General features: G+C 44.8%; 1 protein-coding gene across 6 annotated transcripts in view; it reads left to right on the plus strand.

The window, feature by feature from the left end:
* The window catches only part of GTDC1 (glycosyltransferase like domain containing 1), a 224,532-nt gene that overhangs the window by 151,904 nt on the left and 50,146 nt on the right, over positions 1-22,482 (plus strand). For 3 of the 6 annotated variants that reach the window (XM_072122216.1, XM_072122218.1, XM_072122219.1), the window contains one exon: positions 1,606-1,817. The exons of the other annotated variants lie outside the window; for them this stretch is intronic. In XM_072122216.1, the coding sequence (XP_071978317.1) occupies positions 1,606-1,689 (84 nt within the window). In that variant the 3' untranslated portion in view covers positions 1,690-1,817. Of the gene's footprint in view, positions 1-1,605; positions 1,818-22,482 lie in introns of those variants that run through there. 6 annotated transcript variants of the gene reach the window in all.

Here is a 22,482-nt window from a genome sequence, read left to right on the forward strand (position 1 = left end):
AAATGTGTTATTTTGTTATCCTGAGTATATTTAATATATTTTTGATGTCTTCATGGGAATACCCCTTTAAGGAATTGTTTCTTAGATAGTATTTGGAAACTACATCAGGGCTCTAGGTAGAAGGAGTGATTTCTTGGGGTCTAAATTGGTGCCCCATAGTTGATACAATTATCTGTCATAATACTGCTTTATTATAGTAGCATATATGATTGTTTTAATATAATGATAAGGCAGTGAGGTATCGATAGGTAGGTACCTAGATAGATATCACTGTGATAGATAGAGAATAGATAGATAGATGATAGATAGATAGATAGATAGATAGATAGATAGGAGATAGATAGATAGATAGGAGATAGATATAGAGATAGGAGATAGATAGATAGATAGATAGATAGATAGATAGATAGGAGATAGATATGATAGATAGATAGATAGATAGATAGATAGGAGATAGATAGATGATAGATAGATAGGAGATAGATAATAGATAGATAGATAGGAGATAGATAGATAGATAGGAGATAGATAATAGATAGATAGGAGATAGATAATAGATAGATAGGAGATAGATAGATAGATAGATAGGAGAGAGATAGATAGATAGATAGGAGATAGATAGATAGATAATAGATAGATAGGAGATAGATAGATAGATAGATAGATAGGAGATAGATAATAGATAGATAGGAGATAGATAATAGATAGATAGGAGAGAGATAGATAGATAGATAGATAGATAGGAGATAGATAATAGATAGATAGGAGATAGATAGATGGATAGGAGATAGATAGATAATAGATAGATAGATGGATAGGAGATAGATAGATAATAGATAGATAGATAGATAGATAGGAGATAGATAGATAGATAGGAGATAGATAGATATTGGATAGATAGATAGATAGATAGATAGATAGATAGATAGATAGATAGGAGATAGATAGATAGATAGGAGATAGATAGATAGATAGATATTGGATAGATAGATAGATAGATAGATAGATAGATATGAGATAGATAGATAGATAGATATGAGATAGATAGATAGATATGAGATAGATAGATAGATACATAGATAGATAGATAGATAGATAGAAGATAGATAGATATGAGATAGATAGATATGAGATAGATAGATAGATAGATATAGAGAACAGATAAAGAACTGCTATTAAATGTAAAATTTTACAATATCGTTTGTTCATGTAGGATGTTTATTGTGTGTAATTTCCTACAGTTTTTTGGTCTAAAAGTCCACAGCCGAGGAGATAAGACAAATTTTCGCCAGAATCTGCATTCAAAAATGAAGCTGTGATTTTAAACCTGCGTCTTCTCAATTTCTGCTGAGTTTTCACCATTCGAGATTTTCCCTTATTTATTACTATGATAATCCGTCCTATAATTGTCACACACCACACTGACATATCAATGTATCCATCTGCCTGGATTACCAGATGTCGGATTACAGGGATTTCTCTCATCTATTGTTATTTCTAGATGATTCCTGTGTAATTCCTCCAATGTTGTGATGTTTAGAAATTGCCCCCCCCCCCACTAGTCACCAAACAGTTAATATCTTTCCTTGATTTTCCCCTCCGCAGGGTGAGACGGCTCCGTATTCCTGGGCATCGCTGAACGGTGATTTCAGGTCTCTCCTAACTGCAGAACCGGGCAAAGATCTGTGACAGATGGGGCTAAGTCACAAACTTGCAGCCCGAGGCAGAATTTGTCGAAAAACTTTCCAGAGTCTTCCCATATTTACCTGATCAGAGGGAAAAAAAAAACCCGGAGATTGTGCAGAGAAAGCCGAGCCTGGCTCCTTGTCATCGCTGACACAGAACCATCTGCCACCAACGTGTGGCAGCTCCGGATCCACCATCGCCGGTACGACTACCACTACCACCCCCATCATCCTCTATAGCATTCCTGGAAAACCTTAGCATCCTCGCACGTCTTCAGCTTCACAAGCCGGAGAGGAGTGAAGCCGAAAAAAAAAAATCTGTGGCCTGTTGTATAACGGCGCTCATGTATCCCATATGTGGTGCCACATCGAATTTCCGGATAAATCTCTTTTTATCCTTTGTACTGGATGACATGGTGCCTGAATTCTTTCTTTTTTGTTTTTTTTTTTGTTTTTTTTTTAACTCCGACTCGATGGCAGCCAAAGCTCCAGCTTCAAACATTCACACTTGGCTGGATCCCTACCTACGCTGCCAGGTTATCGTCGGAGCCTTATTGTGTCCTCAAAGGGCCACAGGGGCTAAAAGGAGGATCAGAGTGCGACCGGGCTAAAAGGGGCAGCCATCCATGAATAGTTCTGCAGCGGAAGGAGAGGCCGTCGTCAAGAATTTTTTTTCTTTTTTTTTTTTTTTTTTTTTGCAAATTAATGACTCCCTGGCACAGAGGTTTTCTAGTGGAGGTATTAATGAGAGGTCTGGCAGGTATTCCCCGGATCGGCAGCGTTACATTTGCATTTAATTAATCTTAAAGAAAGCTGCGAGATAAACAGCTGTAATTCATAGTAACCGGGGAAATCTGCCGCCGAACGCCATCTATCCGAAAAACTCCACGTGAAGAGATAAAGGAGGGGACCGGGCGACTTTAACGATAAGCGGATTCTTCCGATTATTTATCATTGATAGATTTTTTTTTTCTTTTACATAAAGACTGCGGACTTAATAAAAATAGTTATAAAAATGTTGTTGGATTTTGGGTTTATTTGTAACCTGTGTGAGACGAAAGCTGGATGAATGGGCGGACACTACAGAACCTAAATTTTTTAAGGAAATCCATCCTGATAAACCAGGGACATTACTCATAGATCCAGGCACCGGGACTGTGGTATCTTCCTATATTTCAGTACAGAGGAGCCGATTTAGCACCTCGTGTCTGGATACCCCAATTACGCCGGCTGCACCTCGACCCTTATACATATATACAAATACGAGAGTTGTGCCTTACGTATAAGCACAACCAAACCAGGTAAGCGACTGTCTAACTACGTCCTATACCCTGATCTGACGTTATCACCCTATGAGCGCTGTTGTGTCCCCTGTTTGCTATCTTCCTACATCTTCCTATATTTGTTATCCATGGCCTCCTTCCTTCTAAAATCAACTCTTAAATTTATGCTAATGAACCTGATGTTCTGTGAGGGTGACACCAGAGCGACTCTTTATTGCAGCTCCCCCTAGTGGTGACTTTATAAAAACAATACTTTCTTACGTAACCCATGAAGAAGAGCTTTTGGAGCTTTCTTCTTGTATGTCTGAAGTTCTGACCTCCCAGAGACCTGCAGCAGTGTTTTAAATTAAATTCACAGGAAATGTAATTGTTGGATACAAAGTAGCTGATGATTTCACCCCTAAAACCACAAAATAAGTGATGTCATCGATGATGTCATAGAAAGATCATAAAATGTTTCCCAAAATATTATTCTATACAGAACAGAGTGACTTAGGACCTTTGTTCCTTCCGTGTAATGAATGTGTTTATTACTTTTTTATTTTAGTTGTATATTGGAATATATAATTAATATCACACAGCACATGCTTCTCGTTAGTCAGAGAACCCTGTGAAGATATTCATTTAAAGGGTTGGCAGCTTTCTACAATCCATTTTTTTGTTAGTTAGTTAGTACTGTTTGAGAATTTCTAGGGAGTGTACAATTCTACAGTGCCCCCACTGGAGGGATGAAGTATTGCTGGAATGGCTGGAAAAAGATGCAAGTCCATCAAGTTTTAAGAATAAAACATTTTCCCCATAACCCGTGATATTTTTGTTCTCCAGAAAGTCATCCAGACCTCTCTTGATCATGTACATAGATTTCGCCACAACAACCTCCTGTGGCCAGAGGTCGCATTAACGCCTCATAGACGCATGGTAAGGTGAAATTACCCCCTAAAATAATTGCCATGCATAAAAGTGCTGTGTGCTCTGTGCAGTTAGTGTCCGTGCGGGGCGAGTGCTATGTGCAGTGAGTGTGCGTGCAGGGCGAGTGCTGTCTGCAGTGAGTGTGCATGTGGGGCGAGTGTGCTGTGTGCAATGAGTGCGCGTGCTGGGCGAGTGTGCAGTCAGTGTGCGTTCGGGGTGAGTGCTGTGTGCAGTGAGTGTGCGTGCAGGGCGAGTGCTGTGTGTGGCGTGTGCGGGGCGAGCGTGCCGTGTGCAGTGAGTGTGCGTGTAGGGCGAGCGTGCTGTATGCAGTGAGTGCTTGCGGGGCGAGCGTGCTGTGTGCAGTGAGTGTGCGTGTGGGGAGAGCGTGCTGTATGCATTGAGTGCTTGCGGGGCGAGCGTGCCGTGTGCAGTGAGTGTGCGTGTGGGGCGAGCGTGCTGTATGCAGTGAGTGCTTGCGGGGCGAGCGTGCTGTGTGCAGTGAGTGTGCGTGTGGGGCGAGCGTGCTGTATGCAGTGAGTGCTGTGTGCAGTGAGTGTGCGTGCAGGGCGAGTGCTGTGTGTGGCGTGTGCGGGGCGAGCGTGTCGTGTGCGTGTAGGGCGAGCGTGCTGTATGCAGTGAGTGCTTGCGGGGCGAGCGTGCCGTGTGCAGTGAGTGTGCATGTGGGGCGAGCGTGCTGTATGCAGTGAGTGCTTGCGGGCCGAACGTACTGTGTACAGTGAGTGTGCTTGCGGGGCGAGAGTGCTGTGGGCAGTGAGTGTGCTTGCGGGGCGAGCGTGCTGTGTGCGGTGAAGATCATTTTAGTGTATAAATAGCATCTGTTAACGTTATATACAGCTAAAAGTTAAATATTTGTATTTCAAAAAATTTAATACTCCTCATCGGCTGAAAATACTCCCCAAAAATTGTAAGAGGAGTATTATTACCATTCTGTAAAAATGTTAGTGCAACCTCTGCCTGTGGCAGAAAATCTCTCACTGCTCTTACAGTAAAGAACCTTTGTCTATGGTGATGGCAGAATCGCCTCTCCTCTAGGTGTAAAGGATGCCCCCTGTCTATGGTGATGGTAGAACCTCCTCTTCTCTAGGTGTAGAGGATGCCCCCTGTCTATGGTGATGGTAGAACCTCCTCTCCTCTAGGTGTAGAGGATGCCCCCTGTCTATGGTGATGGTAGAACCTCCTCTCCTCTAGGTGTAGAGGATGCCCCCTGTCTATGGTGATAGTAGAACCTCCTCTCCTCTAGGTGTAGAGGATGCCCCCTGTCTATGGTGATGGTAGAACCTCCTCTCCTCTAGGTGTAGAGGATGCCCCCTGTCTATGGTGATGGTAGAACCTCCTCTCCTCTAGGTGTAGAGGATGCCCCCTGTCTATGGTGATAGTAGAACCTCCTCTCCTCTAGGTGTAGAGGATGCCCCCTGTCTATGGTGATGGTAGAACCTCCTCTCCTCTAGGTGTAGAGGATGTCCCCTGTCAATGGTGATGGTAGAACTGGCTCTCCTCTAGGTGTAGAGGATGCCCCCTGTCTATGGTGATAGTAGAACCTCCTCTCCTCTAGGTGTAGAGGATGCCCCCTGTCTATGGTGATGGTAGAACCTCCTCTCCTCTAGGTGTAAAGGATGCCCCCTGTCTATGGTGATAGTAGAACCTCCTCTCCTTTAGGTGTAGAGGATACCCCCTGTCTATGGTGATGGTAGAACCTCCTCTCCTCTAGGTGAAGAGGATGACCCCTGTCTATGGTGATGGTAGAACCTCCTCTCCTCTAGGTGTAGAGGATGCCCCCTGTCTATGCTGATGGTAGAACCTCCTCTCCTCTAGGTATAGAGGATGCCCCCTGTCTATGGTGATGGTAGAATCGCCTCTCCTCTAGGTGTAGAGGATGCCCCCTGTCTATGGCGATGGTAGAACCCCCTCTCCACTAGGTGTAGATGATACCCCACGTCTATGGTGATGGTATAACCTCCTCTCCTCTAGGTGTAGAGGATGCCCCCTGTCTATGGTGATAGTAGAACCTCCTCTCCTCTAGGTGTAGAGGATGCCCCCTGTCTATGGTGATGGTAGAACCTCCTCTCCTCTAGGTGTAGAGGATGTCCCCTGTCAATGGTGATGGTAGAACTGGCTCTCCTCTAGGTGTAGAGGATGCCCCCTGTCTATGGTGATAGTAGAACCTCCTCTCCTCTAGGTGTAGAGGATGCCCCCTGTCTATGGTGATGGTAGAACCTCCTCTCCTCTAGGTGTAAAGGATGCCCCCTGTCTATGGTGATAGTAGAACCTCCTCTCCTTTAGGTGTAGAGGATACCCCCTGTCTATGGTGATGGTAGAACCTCCTCTCCTCTAGGTGAAGAGGATGACCCCTGTCTATGGTGATGGTAGAACCTCCTCTCCTCTAGGTGTAGAGGATGCCCCCTGTCTATGCTGATGGTAGAACCTCCTCTCCTCTAGGTATAGAGGATGCCCCCTGTCTATGGTGATGGTAGAATCGCCTCTCCTCTAGGTGTAGAGGATGCCCCCTGTCTATGGCGATGGTAGAACCCCCTCTCCACTAGGTGTAGATGATACCCCACGTCTATGGTGATGGTATAACCTCCTCTCCTCTAGGTGTAGAGGATGCCCCTGTCTATGGTGACGGTAGAACCTCCTCTCCTCTAGGTGTAGAGGATGCCCCTGTCTATGGTGACAGTAGAACCTCCTCTCCTCTAGGTGTAGAGGATGCCCCTGTCTATGGTGATGGTAGAATCCCCTCTCCACTAGGTGTAGAGGATGCCCCCTGTCTATGCTGATGGTAGAACCCCCTCTCCACTAGGTGTAGAAGATACCCCACGTCTAGGGTGATGGTATACCCTCCTCTCCTCTAGGTGTAGAGGATGCCCCTGTCTATGGTGATGGTAGAACCTCCTCTCCTCTAGGTGTAGAGGATACCCCCTGTCTATGGTGATGGTAGAACCTCCTCTCCTCTAGGTGTAGAGGATACCCCTGTCTATGGTGATGGTAGAACCTCCTCTCCTCTAGGTGTAGAGGATGCCCCCTGTCTATGGTGATGGTAGAACCTCCTCTCCTCTAGGTGTGGAGGATACCTCCTGTCTATGGTGATGGTAGAACCTCCTCTCCTCTAGTTGTAGAGGATGCCCTATATCTATGGTGATGGTAGAACCTCCTCTCCTCTAGGTGTAGAGGATACCCCCTGTCTATGGTGATGGTAGAACCTCCTCTCCTCTAGGTGTAGAGGATGCCCTATGTCAGTGATGGCGAACCTTTTAGCGGCCGGGTGCCAAAAAGACACCCGAAACCCCCCTTATTTATCGCGAGGTGCCAACCAAAAATTAAGGCAGTAACTTACTGTTCTTCAACAATCATACTGGCCTCCTGAGGACAGCAACACAGTAGAAAGATGGAAAATTTGCATCATTTTAGCTTCCTTCCAGTGTCCCTCTGTAGACCTGTAGGGGCCAGCAGAAGGTCCTCCAATGATAATTCAACCCTGTCTACACATTCTCACTCTTACTACAATCCCAAGTAGCAAAGTAAGTATCAAAATATGACTGGAAGCTGCATCTTTTAAGTTGCTCGGAACTGCAGGAAGATTCTTTGAGTCCTGTCTGGTGTGGTGGGTGATGGCCTGGGTGCCCACAGAAAGGGCTCCGAGTGCCGCCTCTGGCACCCGTGCCATAGGTTCGCCACCACTGCCCTATGTCTATGGTGATGGAAGAACCTCCTCTCCTCTAGGTGTAGAGGATACCCCCTGTCTATGGTGATGGTAGAACCTCCTCTCCTCTAGGTGTAGAGGATACCCCCTGTCTATGGTGATGGTAGAACCTCCTCTCCTCTAGGTGTAGAGGATACCCCTGTCTATGGTGATGGTAGAACCTCCTCTCCTCTAGGTGTAGAGGATGCCCCCTGTCTATGGTGATGGTAGAACCTCCTCTCCTCTAGGTGTGGAGGATACCTCCTGTCTATGGTGATGGTAGAACCTCCTCTCCTCTAGTTGTAGAGGATGCCCTATATCTATGGTGATGGTAGAACCTCCTCTCCTCTAGGTGTAGAGGATACCCCCTGTCTATGGTGATGGTAGAACCTCCTCTCCTCTAGGTGTAGAGGATGCCCTATGTCTATGGTGATGGAAGAACCTCCTCTCCTCTAGGTGTAGAGGATACCCCCTGTCTATGGTGATGGTAGATCCTCCTCTACCTCTAGGTGTAAAGGATACCCCCTGTCTATGGTGATGGTAGAACCCCCTCTCCTCTAGGTGTAGAGGATGCACCCTGTCTATGGTGATGGTAGAACCTCCTCTTCTCTAGGTGTAGAGGATGCCCCCTGTCTATGGTGATGGTAGAACTTCCTCTCCTCTAGGTGTAGAGGATGCCCCCTGTCTATGGTTATGGTAGAACCTCCTCTCCTCTAGGTGAAGAGGATGCCTCCTGTCTATGCTGATGGTAGAACCTCCTCTTTTCTAGGTGTAGAGGATGCCCCTGTCTATGGTGATGGTAGAACCTCCTCTCCTCTAGGTGTAGAGGATGCCCCCTGTCTATGGTGATGATAGAACCTCCTCTCCTCTAGGTGTAGAGGATGCCCCCTGTCTATGGTGATGGTAGAACCTCCTCTCCTCTAGGTGTAGAGGATCTCCGTTGTCTATGGTGATGGTAGAACCTCCTCTCCTCTAGGTGTAGAGGATGCCCCCTGTCTATGGTGATGGTAGAACCTCCTCTCCTCTAGGTATAGAGGATGTCACCTGTCTATGGTGATGGTAGAACTGTCTCTCCTCTAGGTGTAGAGGATGTCCCCTGTCTATGGTGATGGTTGAACCATCTCTCCTCTAGATGTAGAGGATGCCCCCTGTCTATGGTGATGGTAGAACCCCCTCTCCTCTAGGTGTAGAGGATGCCCCCTGTCTATGGTGATGGTAGAACCTCCTCTCCTCTAGGTGTAGAGGATGCCCCCTGTCTATGGTGATGATAGAACCTCCTCTCCTCTAGGTGTAGAGGATGCCTCCTGTCTATGGTGATGGTAGAACCCCCTCTCCTCTAGGTGTAGAGGATGCCCCCTGTCTATGGTGATGGTAGAACCTCCTCTCCTCTAGGTTTAGAGGATGCCCCCTGTCTATGGTGATGGTAGAACCTCCTCTCCTCTAGGTGTAGAAGATGCCCCCGTCTATGGCGATGGTACAGCTAATACGTGTCCACCTGCGCTGGTTCAATGATAACTAATACCAGAGCTAATCCTGGCGTCAGCCGACGCTACATCACACGCCCAAGCGCCAGGTTCCCTATAGAGGGGAAAAGATGACAAGAAGTGGAAGAGGGGCTCTGGAGAGACATTGACTTGGCTACTGTATGGGGCAATGTGACTATTGATTACTGAATAGGACTGTGACTTGGCTACTGGGTGGCACTGCGATGTGGCTTCTCTGTAGAGAAATTGGACTATTGGCTACTGTGGGGACACTGTGATTTAGCTACTCTGGTGGAAATCAATTACAGTGGGGGTTCTGTCACTTGGCTATTGACAGAAACATTGTTATTTGTCTACTGTATTGGGCAATTGGATTATTGCCTACTGTTGGGAACACTGTGATTAGGCTACTTGGGGGTTGTACGATCTCCATGCAATATGTTTAGTTATATTATAGTTTTGTTATTACTATTTTCAGGCACGTTCCTATCATAGAAAAACATAGGTCGTTTGGGAGGCCACAATCTCTCCATAGGAAGCCGGGCAGCCGCGCTGTATATTTGTCGAAAGATAGCAAATGTCCTTTCTTTCCTGGGTGCACGGCTCAGGCATGGTAAGAAAAACGTTTGTGTACAAGGTCCCTAACAGTGTATGTATGTGTGGAGTGTATGGGGTGTGGGTTTTATGGTATATTATATATAACGCACCCGAGTTGTGCTGTGCGCAGGGGTGAGTCACTTTGCATGGTCCTGTTTATGTTTTACGCCCTCATTCCCGGTGCCGGGGCGGATGTGGTGTAGCAGAGCCGGCCGGTGCCGTCCTGTCATCGGCTCTGATAACATTCCCTCGGTTGGTTTCTGTTCCCTGGCTCCTGCTCGCAGTTGGCATTTGCCCCTGGAACACGAGAGTCGTGGTACAAGGCCAGGAAAATGTGCGCTGCCATAACACAGGAGCAGGGGGAGTGCGGAGGGTGTGCGGAGCAGATGAGAGATAACAAATTGCTCCATTCTCAGATCTGTTCTAATGACGGGGAATGGGGTCAGTGGGTTCTGTGCACATCAGCTAAATAAACAGGCAGCGCACTGACAGCTGACAGACCTCCCGCCCTGGACCACGCCAACGCGATATGGCAGAGCACCTACATGTGCACGGATACAAAGCTGATACTATACAGCACAGTGCATACACGTGTATTATCTATTGTATACTCATCTACACACACAAGAGGATACAGCAAATGATACACAAATATACACGTATGTGGATCTTCTATATACAGGGGCTCAGTTAATAAGGTCCTTGCGCCAGTTTTCTGTTGGACTTTGCACGTTCTTTTTAGTGAAAACTGCTTGTACAGGTATTTAAGAATGGGCTGTGCCACATTTCTTTCACACGTGACCTTTTTGTGTCGTGGTTACACAATTCTTAAAGAATTTATGCAGTGAAAGGGGCGTCCGGTGCTTAGTCGGAACATGCACAGTCCATCAGAACTGTCTTGCCCGCCCCATGTTAATGGCGCACAAAAAAAAAGATGGTGCTCTCTGTCGGGGCAGTGCAAGGGGCGCCATATTCATGAAGAATGGGCGCCAGAAATCTTAAATCTGCCGCCCCCTGCACACTACCCAAGACACTGCACAAAGCAGACTACACTGTTCTTAGTAAATGTGCCCCACAATGGGGCACATTTACTTACCCAGTCCCTGCGCGATCCCCATTCCGGACTGTCCGACGAGGATGAACGCTGCCGCCATTCACTAAGATCATGCGTCTGATATCCTGCATGTGGTGCTTCCCCGCTCAGGTCCCCGGAGTTTACCTTCTTCTTCCTGGTGCATGTAAGTGCTTGGCTTGCGACACAAATGTAAGTGTTAAATCCCGCTGTAGTCCGAATCCGTCTGAACCACCCCGCCTGATTTGTGTCACGTGAAAGCTGGCGTGATTGCAACACAATACGATCGCGTGCGACACAATCCCCGGCGCGATCCCCGAAAAAGTTGGCCCCAGGACCCTTAGTAAATAAGCCCCATAGTCTTCTATGTAGGCGGATCATTAGATATAAAATGGACAGTTAAATATATGAAGGATAAATACGGATGGATATGAAACATAGATGAACAGATGGATACGAAGTGGATGGGTAGAAAGACCAGTAGATGTTAACAACAGATAGATATGAGATAAATAGACATGAAAGATTATTGGATAGAGAGAGGCATAAGATCTGTAACAGATGTAGAAGGGGATTGGATGTGAGACATGGTCACTGAAAGAGACGGTCAGAGAGAGATAGATACGTATAAAATATTTTTTGTTAACCCATTGTATTTTGTTATAGCTTGGAGCAGTAAGTTCCTATCCCGCCAGTAGAAGGTCCTGAATGTACCTCCAGCATAAGTCCAAAAAAAAGTCAGAAGATTTCTAATGTGAATAAATAGAGAGGGATATAAAATGTAGATAGAGATGGATCAGAGATACAATAGAATGTATGTAGTCGGATAGATAGATAGTTAGATTGATGTTGCATCAAGTAGATGTCATGTAGACGTAATAGATATTTTGGATGTCGCTGTCTCGCTACACGTGCGCCCCCGGTACGTAGGCTGAGCGCGGGTTTGTCTCAGCAGATGAAGGTTTATTATGTTCTCGTCTTCAGATCCAACGACCTTTTGTGCAATCTTCATGTTCTCCTCCAACTATCACATAACCTTTGGCAGATATTGTGTGTTTTATGTGTTATTAAATCTTTTCAGTGGAAGGTTCTACCAGGGCTAATGGCGGATACAGACTATGGGGACATGTGTGTATATATATATCATGTATATGTGTTTATATGGTATTCAGATGCTACTTGTTACATAAGATACAACAAGGACAATTATTTCTTACACGTCTTTGTATGATTTTATGAGGATTTGCTGGGCCCCTGGAGAATATTCCGGATTATCTTCCCTACAGGCTTTGTAATGCACTTCCACTTATTTCGCCAAACAAAAGGACACATATGAATGTACTGTAGAAAGATCGGTGTACGTAGGGGCAGGGGTGCACCACCCATGATGCGAATTGAGCCTCTTGGCTCAGGCGGCGCCACCTGTGGTAAAATGGAGGCAGCATCAGGGGCGCCGTTATGTGATACAAAGCAGGACCTGCTGCTTAAAATAGTATCTCTTCACAAGTGATGTCAGCACGGAGAACTCACGAACTAAAAAAAAAAAATAACCTGTTATATTACTATTGGATGGGATGGAGGGGGCGCCATTCTATAGCTCGCCTCAGGCAGCAGAGAGTTTAGGTTCACTACTGCATGTGGGTCCATAGATTTGCTGACTTGCGCTCCATTTGTAACTATGGGGCGGTTAGGATGGGTATTTTGCTGGGCCGTTTGCAGCAACTTCAATCACAGGGGAACTTTCAGACCCTTGTTATTGTTGGACTCCCCATGGTGGTCCGACCACCAGTGATCAACAGAAATGGCTTGAGAATATGCTAAGTGCCAAACGACCCGTCGCCTGGCCCCCGCACTCCTGCTGCACCGCATTGTTCCAGTAAAGCTTTTTGCACAAGATTTCGGTAAGTGCCGCATATTTCTCTACAAATTCGGATCCACCAGTGATCTGTAACTTGTTCCTTACATTTTCCCTTCTGTACAGTTTGACCTTCTGTGAATATCACCTAAAATGTTGTATCATGTAATAAGCAAAAAGAAGGGGCAAAGAAAGATGGACCAGGGGTGTAAACGAGACATAGGCAGAATCCTGGGTCATGTCTACAGCCAGGGTGAACACTGGAGTCAGGTAGGTACCAATTCTACAGTCCATTCCCATCAGTCCTTGGATTATATGCAGCATCTTGAGAAGGGTATAACTGTAATACCTGACAATGGACAAGAGTGGCGCCATTTCTGCAAAAAGAGGAGTTCTCATTTTTTAATATTAAAAAAAGAATCTATGGGACTAACCTCTGTGCTGATAGTTCTCTGCATTAAACTCCTCTTCTTCTACTCTGAGTAAAAGCTGCAGAAGGCTTCTGACTGAATACTACACTAGTCACTCAGAGCAAAAGGGAGGAGCTTTGGCTTATTCCATGCAGAGAGCCAAGAGCACAGCAGTGTGAGGGCATAAACCCAATGCAGTTGGAAAAGCTATAATCATAAGTCCAATTTTCACAGCCCTGCTGCTACTAACAGCATGTATATAGAGCTAATTAAAGAACTCTGCTAATGAAGTCTAAGTTGTACTCCCAATTAAATAGAGCAGCTACACATGCGCCCACATGCGCCCACATGCGCCTACACATGCGCCCACATGCGCCCACTGGTCCATTCCATCCACTGATGGAAGTTGTCCTTCTATCTCCGTTAGTGCCATAGAGATGAATAGAGCAGCCGGCGCATGTGCAGCTGCTCTATTCATTTAAAGGAAACAATGGACCACCATTCTCATGATCCATAGGGTTGCTACCTCTGCGACCCCCACAGATTAGCAAATTACCCCTATGTTGTGGAGTTCCCCTTTAATATGTATAATAAGACATTTGCCTTCCCAGAAACACAACATTGAGTCCAGCTGTAATGACACTATGGTGTCCCGCTGCGCCTTCAGCCCCTGGAAAATATTTTTGGATTTAAGGTTTTGGAGAAGTAACACCTGGTGCCTGAGAAATTCCTCAGTGGATAAGTAAACATCATCTCTCAATTGTTCCAAAGTAGTTTAACTCTTATTGTTTCGGATGGGAGTTTTGGCCGGGCCGCGGGTTACTGCCCCCTTGATGGACGTCGTGAAGATAAAATATTATTAACATGTATGTATTTGTTTAGTTGCGTATTTGGCATCATTAAGGGCGGATAATGACTGCGCGATCCTGGGTTCTGTCACATCGAACATACACAAACACATTCCATTACATTGACACAGGATTACACGTTCAGCATTGTGCATCTGCCAATTAATGCTGCATTATTCAGGCGTTTTCTAAATCTGGATTTCGTGTGTGTGTTTTATTTCTTTTTTGGTAGAATGCGCACTAAAAACTCAAAATGAACCCTGAAATGAGAAAGGAGCAGCCAGGGGCATCAAACAGAGAAGACCCCCCTCCTACCCTAGTATAGGGTACCACAGTATATTGTTAAAGGGAACCTGTCAAAACATTTTTTTTTACAAATACAACTAGTGTCAGGTTCCCATAGAGCACTTTTAACTAAATGCCACATCCTTCAATCTAAAAATTGTTCCCCCTCACATCCCCATAAAATCAACTTTGTTATCTTACCTGGCATACAGTCAAATCCAGGAGATAGCCAGAGGGGATATGTCCTTGCCAACTTACTAATGTGTTACTTCTCTCCACTCCTCCTTCTCACCATTTACACCGTAGAGTGACCAGGGTGATGTCATCTAAGGTTCTTTACCCACTAACATTTGCAGGATCTACCCCATGTAGGTATCTGATCACATGAAATCTCAGAATGCTTCCATAGTCTACTCCTTCCCATCCTCCATGGAGGCATGCTTTGAGTTCTTGTGATATGATACATACGTAGAGTAGATTTTGCAAATGTTAGTGGTTAAAGGACCTTAGATGATATCACCTCGGACATATGACATGAAGTGCTGAATGGTGAGAAGGCATGGGGAGGAGTCGTTGGACTTGGCTGAGCAGGACACGCTTCCTCCGTCTCCTGCTGGATATGGCTGTATGACTGGTAAGATAATAAAGTTGATTTTCTGGGAATTTGAGGGAAGAATGGTGGCATTTAGTTAACAGGGCCTTATGGGAACCTGTCAGTAGCTGAATTTGTGAAAAATGTGGCAACAGATTCCCTTTAAGATCAAATTAAATGCATACAACATGTAAAAAATTGCATGTGTGGAAGATATGCATCACAGAGGTGTAAGGAACTGCACAATTACACATTAGCTGTAGCAGAATCTACTGGACTATAGATCAAGGTAAGTCAATGTCTGACTATTAACTGGTCCGGTGCAAATGGCCCCCTATATACATCCCGACCTAAGGTATATAGACCCGACAAGGGCCAAGCACCACAAAACTGCTGCCTGAAAATCATTGTCAAGGCCTATTTAAAAGGTTGGACATGGATTTTTTGGCTTGTGAACTTCATGTAGAAAGTAAAAGATATATGAGACCTGTTACAAATTTTTCATTGTAGTTCAAGAGCATTACATTAGATTTGGTCAAAATATTAGGTAACCTTATTCTGAATGTATGAATATGAAAAGACCTGAACCTGAATTTAAAAAAGGCTGTCAAGGTCCAGGTTGGGTACCCCAAACAATTGCAGGGGGGTGTTAACTGTTTAAAAGCTACTGGACAAGTCAATGGCCTTAATGGCTGGGTGGTTGAGCTAAAATCGGGGGACCTGAACCCGAACTTTACAGTTTGGGTCCACTCAACACTAGATGCTATTTTTATGGCAGAAGATTCCATAGTAAAACACAGGCAGGCCTCATGCCCACCAATATGCTTTTCTCAGGCCAGTATGGATTTGCCGCCTGATATTGTCATCAGCATTTGTGCTGTATGCACACAAAATTATATGCGTTTTAACCATTTTTATGGATCCACAAAAAAATTGAAGAGGTGTCATTAAGGAAATGACCACAAATGAGTCACAAAAGTTGTCAAAGCTTTGGATCTGAAGCCTACAACTAAAATATCACAACCATCTAGAGGCATGGAACTCCACGAACGTTCATCAAGACAAGACACCGAAGAAAAGTAGAGGAGTAGCTGTAGGGGTCCATTGTTAGCTTTTGCATCCAAGCTCTGGAGCCTTCGGAGACCCTAAATGTATATATACATATATCACTACATAACAAGACAACAGTATCGTAAATGGAAGTTGAGGGTCTTCTTATAGATAAGGTATTTGGGATCAGAAGCATCTTTGATGTCATGGGACCCAGTTGAGGTAACACATTTTATATAGTGGGGAAAATTAAGGATCTGCTTGTTTACCTAGTACAAGATGTTTCACAAACAATGTGAGGACCCAGCCTTTGTAAATTTCTTGGAGCCCATCAACTTTTCAGGCTGAAGTTCAGATCCTGGATGAACAGGAGAGCATCCTCATCCTCCCGAGACGGGTGTGTGCAGGCTCTCGGCTGTGTGTGACTGGTTTTGGAAGTTGTTTCACTTTCAGTAAACAATAAGAAATTGGCTTTCACAAATAATTAGCTAATTCAAGTACGCGCCTGAATGTTTAATTTTAAGTCAAAATCCTGGTAAACCTCAGAATAATATTTAAAACTACAGGGCACATTAATCAAACGTGAACACGGTGCGTCATCTAGACATTGCTCTATGTATCAGTTATAATGGGACGTGACTCTTCACAAAGCCACAGAAACTGTAACAAAAAGTTACTTTGGGGCCGGTGAAGAATAACACACTCAGAGATCCTTGTAAATGAATCTCCGCGAGCCACTCGAGACCTCACAGAATTGGCCAAACCTCACGGTCAAAACAATGTCCTGCACAATTCATGGTCCTACCTCTACGACGTGATCTACTACCTCCGAGAATTTTCCTTGGTTCAATTTTATAAAAATATCTCTGCTAACTTGCTGCATTGCCAACTTAGACTTCCAAATAGAACATCAGAACCTTGACTCATCCACCACAGACTATGGGCCGGCTGCTCAGATTGGTCTTCTTACCCCTAGGTGTAGCTTTGAGTGCTTATATACATTAGAAAAGTTCTGTAAACCCTGGGATTCCAGCATCTCCCATATAGGTCCAGCTCTGACTCGAAAGAAGGGCTCAGGACGGATCAGATATGTTTAATTTTAACATGTCAAATCCTTTGTTTCCATGTTGAAGAAGATATTAACCTCTGAAGACCTCATATATTACTATGTCCACAGTCTTCTACAGTCTCTTGACTGGTGTATGGTTTTTCCCCATCTTTTACTATATCTAGCACCCTGCATGATTTACAATTGTGCTGTAACCTACGTCAAGAACTGTTAGGTGGGAGTGAGAAAGTGTCCTGGTGCAAAAAGTCCTGCTAGATTCCCTCCAATGGGGGTTATTTATCATTGGTTTTGCTGAGCTTTTTTGGTGTAAAAAAGTCTCAAAGAATCCCATTGAGGTTTTTTGGGACTGGATAAAAACCATTTTTCAAACTGACTATACAATTTCAAAGACACCAAATGACAAGTGGTCCTCATGAGAACATTCTTTCAAAAAACAATCTTTTATCCAACCAGTGTTGGATTGAAATGTCAAGAGGTCATCAATAAAATCCCACCACTGTATGCAACCCATTCCTACAATAGTAGCTTCCTAGGGATGGTCCGGGACCCTGTGAGTAACTTGCTGATTGGCTCTTGCCCTTCTCTGTTGGTCAGGAGACCACACAACAGCTGCAGCAGCAACATGCTACAAGATAGTTTGTGATGAACAGGTTGAATTATAATTGTTAGTCAGACACAGCATCTATATTTCACCAATTGTCTAAAAAGAAACTGCTCCATAATCTGAACACTTAAGATGGTTCAGATGCCATATGCTGAATATCTATGTCAAGGGGGACATGTCTCTAACGGTGATGGACCTATCGGTGATGGACAACCTCAAGACTATTCGTACTCCAAGTATACATTAAGAACATGAAAATGAACAGAGAGACAGAAAGATAAATATACAGACACAAGAGGATATGGGGACAGGATCAGGAATAGGGTTCACTCTAGATACAGGGTTCCAGATCAGACAAGATTCAGGTTCAGGTACAGGTTCTGGATCAGTTGGGGTTCAAGCTTCTGAATCAGGCAGAATCCAGGCTCATGTACAGGTTCTTGCTTCTGGATCAGGCTGTCTCCAGGTTGGGTTCAGCTCAGCAAAACACAGACAGTAGTACTACAAATCACAAGAGAAAGTATAACCATCCCTGAGTGAACTGAGGATTGGATCTTTAAGGCATGCCAGGACACCGCCCTTGCAGCTAACTAGCTCGACCGTCCATCAACAAACACCTGAAAAATCCCAACTCAGCCAAGGGAATCAACTCTGAAAGGCAGCTTTCAATCACGGCTTCAGTAGAGAAGCCCTGCAGGCCCTGAGAGGGTTCTGAGCATCTCTATGATGTATGGTGAGTGTACTTTGTTTTACACAACTTATGCTGGGGCTGGGGGTCCACCTGAGAGTTACTGCCCACGGAGGGATTGACATGGCCCAATTCTTTCCAGAAGAAGACCGTGTCATTGGTTGACCTAACAAATATTGTATAAAGGATGCCTTTAATCCCTTCTTCATATTGAAATACTCAAACTCACTCCACCGAGCATTCGACTGTTGGCCACATGATCTCCATCTTCTGTTTATGGACTTCTTTAGTTTTGCTTTCATATTCACCTACAGATTAATGTTGAGCAAGATTCTTTCTTGATTTCAATGTTTTTACCCCCCAATGATGTGGACCTCAAAACTCTGACATATATTGGAAAATGTTATGATCGAAGACTTTTAGGCCTTCACATAAAGATTTATGTGAGCATAAGGGGGTACAGTGGATGTCCCCCGGATCTTGGATGAAGGAGCACTAATACCTATGAATTAAAAGCTCGTAGAAACCACAACCTTTCTCGAGTCAAATGGCTCATGTGGCGATCCATATGGAAGACCTACTAGAAAGAGCTATCAAAATCCTCCCTAATACTGTTATTATACCATTTTTGAATGATTTTTGTATCCATTGGAAGATACTAGTTCTCCTTCTAAAGATCTATTTGGTAAAATGACCACAGCAAAAGTATCTCTCTAGCACCATATATGTGTATTCGGATGGGAATTTTACCAAAATACAGTAAAGGCACAAGCATGTTAAAGGGGTTGGCCATGATCTGTTATTAATCAGTAGTTGATTGGTGGAGGAAAGGGGGTAACATTTGATGCCCTCACTGATCAAATGTGGCTCCCACTGATAGCTAAAGGAATCTATAAATTGGAAAAAGCGAGCAGCACTCCAAAGGTAGAATTCAAAAGTTGGTGATCTTTACTGAGGCAAGTGGCAACGGTTCGGTGTTGGATACCTTTTTTCAAAGCAATCTATAGCTGTTGTTAAAGCTTCCAGTCTGAACAGAGGCATAGAGCCAATTGCTTCCCTTGCTTTCCAATTATTTCCCTTTGTTTGGTGCCCAGGAAGTCAGGTGCTAGCCCAGGGGTAGGGAACCTATGGCTCGGGAGCCAGATATGGCTCTTTTGTTGGCTGCATCTGGCTCTCAGATTGATCTTTAATAAATAGTGATGGCTGCTGTGTGTCTCTTAGACTGATCACTGGACACAGGCAGCGATGTTACCGCTGCCTACATCCTTTGTGTGGCCCAGGTGCCATCGCAGCCATCGTCTAAGCCTTGGTCAAAGAGAAGAGCGTGGTAGAAATGAGGACTACCTATCTGCTGGGAGGCATGTGCTGCGGCTACCCATCTGCTGGGAGGCATGTGCTGTGGCTACCCATCTGCTGGGAGGCATGTGCTGTGGCTACCCATCTGCTGGGAGGCATGTGCTGTGGCTACCCATCTGCTGGGAGGCATGTGCTGTGGCTACCCATCTGCTGGGAGGCATGTGCTGTGGCTACCCATCTGCTGGGAGGCATGTGCTGTGGCTACCCATCTGCTGGGAGGCATGTGCTGTGGCTACCCATCTGCTGGGAGGCATGTGCTGTGGCTACCCATCTGCTGGGAGGCATGTGCTGTGGCTACCTATATACTGGGAGGCATGTGCTGTGGCTACCGATATACTGGGAGGCATGTGCTGTGGCTTCCTATTTACTTGGGGGCATGTGGTGGGTGTCAGGATTTGGACTAGTGAACCCCCAGGACCACCGCGGACAATGTGTAAATGTGTGATTGCTTCCAAGGTCGAGGTACAGAATCACTAGGCAGTCTCGTGGTCAGGAACAGGCAGACCGTCAAGTCAGACAGCAATGATGCGAGGTCGGGGACGGAGCAAGAGATCATGGCTGCCAGTGAAGGAGGTCTGGGGTCACAATATTAGGGCAAAACTGGGATCACAATGGGAAGGAAACACTGTGAAAAGCTTCCTTATAAGCATGAAGCATTAAGATCCGATGGGGAATGCTGTGAGCCACCGGTCTTTATAGGAACCCGGGAAGTGGGCAGCAGCAATCAGCGGCGCACTTGCCCTTTAAATCCTCAAATGCCGGTGCGCGCGGCGAGTTGAGTGAGCTCGGAGAGGGGATCCGAGACCTAGATTGGAGGGGCACCTGTGACACTGGGACTACCTAGCTACTGGGGGGCATATGCATATGGTACGGCTCTTACGGAATAACATTTTAAAATATGTGGCGCTCATGGCTCTCTCAGCCACAAAGGTTCCTGACCCCTGTGCTAGCCCCTCACCAATTGGCCTGTCAGAGGATTAGGCCACCAATCCTATGCAATTCCTTAAATAATGTATTTATATATCACAACGAGGAATACTACAATTTCACTCCAGTCCTCCTAGATAAATGAAGCTGATACAATATAAACATGCATTCCCCTTTAAACGAGCGTTCCCACCGTACATAATAATCTGCTTAAGCCTGGTTCCCCGCACACGACAGACAACTCTATCGGTAATAACGTGGACTTTTCTTTGTTGATTTTACAGTTTGTTTTATTTTAATGCAACACATTTGTTTATTTTATCAAATTTAAATAAATGTCAGCATTGTATAATTTCTGTGTTAACAAAGCAGTGAGCAAAATCCTTCCCTGTATGTTTATAAAATATTATTGTTTCATTCACATAGTTTAGAAATTCCAAATGTCGAGAATAGGAGGGAGGCCAAATACCATCTGTTTATAAGTATGATGCATTGGGAAATGTGTGTACTTTTCAGGCTGCTTTGGTCAAACATGCCACTAATTTATTTGCAAGTCATTTGTAAAAAGCTTAACAATTGGCTCCTTTAATAAGGGCTCTACCCGTAGCCGAGGCCTGAGGTGCAGCTATAGGTCAAAGGGTCCTAATCGGTGTCTTCCCAGCATGTCCAATCAGATGCCAGAATCTAGGTAACTGTTACTTCTGAAACTACCCTGAAGGTATCTTCCAGCACCAAAAATAGGTCATCCAGAAACCCTTGCAATGGGCCATATTTACAAATTTTTTTAAAAAAAGAATGTACCTACCCTGCCCGGAATCCTGGTTCTAGCATTGGGTTGACATCTGATCTTCATCACTAGTGGTTCAGCTGGAAGTGGCGGGGTCATGGGACCTGCTCTGGTCTATCAGTGGTCTCCTTGGACCATGGGTTACAAGTGACCTCCCATGGTCCTAAGAGGCCACAGTTTGGCCAAAGCAGGTACTAAGACCCCCACCACTTTCAGCTGAGCTGTCAGTGACCACCAGCTGGAACCTAGAGCAGGACTGGGTAAGCCCACTTCCATCTTTTTTGTTTTTTGGTATTACTGAAACACCCCTACAAGGCTCAGTCCAGTGGTGGTCCGACACCAGGCACTACCACAAATCAGCTGTTTGGAACGACTGTAGTGTTCACTCCAAACTCTTCGTTGCTTAGCAAGCTCAGAAACATACATGTGCTTGGTAATCCCACACGTCAGAAAATAACTGGATTATTTCATACATGGAATTCGAGGATGGATCTTATTTAGTGTTAGTTTGGGGGTCCTTGAGTCCACCAGAGAAATGTATTCATTAATCATGTCCTAATAAACTTCATACTGGATAATCATTTTGTTGGGTTATTGGACCAATCTATATTAGTAGACTAGGCTAGGCCCACCCAAGGATCCTATGATGTTCTGGTGGACCATTCATGAGCCCTTTTCAAAATTGTATCTTTGTTGAAGCCAAACTGTAGTACAATCACTGGATCTACACTGGATCTAGGCAGCAATTATCTACACATATTGTACATTGGATTCATGGATATGTTATCATTGTCTGTGTGATGATTTTAGAACATTTCTGTACTAATTGCTCATCTCTATGGAAACAAACATTTATACAATATCAGAGCTAAACACCTTCAATTACACATCTATTAACTATGCAACGGTTCTGCGCTTTGTCCACGAGGACCTTTGGTCTTGATGAGGACCTTGTTGTGGCTTTAGCATGTGGATAAGAGGTCATAGGTTTAATGATTGGATACTGTAGACTTACGTGATTGCACAGACAGATGGCTTTATTGAGCTTTTTCAGTGTCAATTACCAGGTTATTACTTCTAGTATTCCATCTTTTATCCATAATGTTGTTTTTAGGTTAATCTTTCTGTACTGTTTCATTTCATAGTATTTCTGGTGAGTTTCTAATTTTCTGATACAGCTTCAATTCCTCTGCCCAATAAAATACCTGCTACATGCCGCCATCCCTAGGGGGAGCTTGTGAGCTTACTGCATACAATTTATACATTATACTCAATAATAATGCA

The sequence above is a fragment of the Engystomops pustulosus genome, chromosome 8, assembly GCF_040894005.1.
Source record: "Engystomops pustulosus chromosome 8, aEngPut4.maternal, whole genome shotgun sequence".
Lineage (NCBI taxonomy): Eukaryota > Metazoa > Chordata > Amphibia > Anura > Leptodactylidae > Engystomops > Engystomops pustulosus.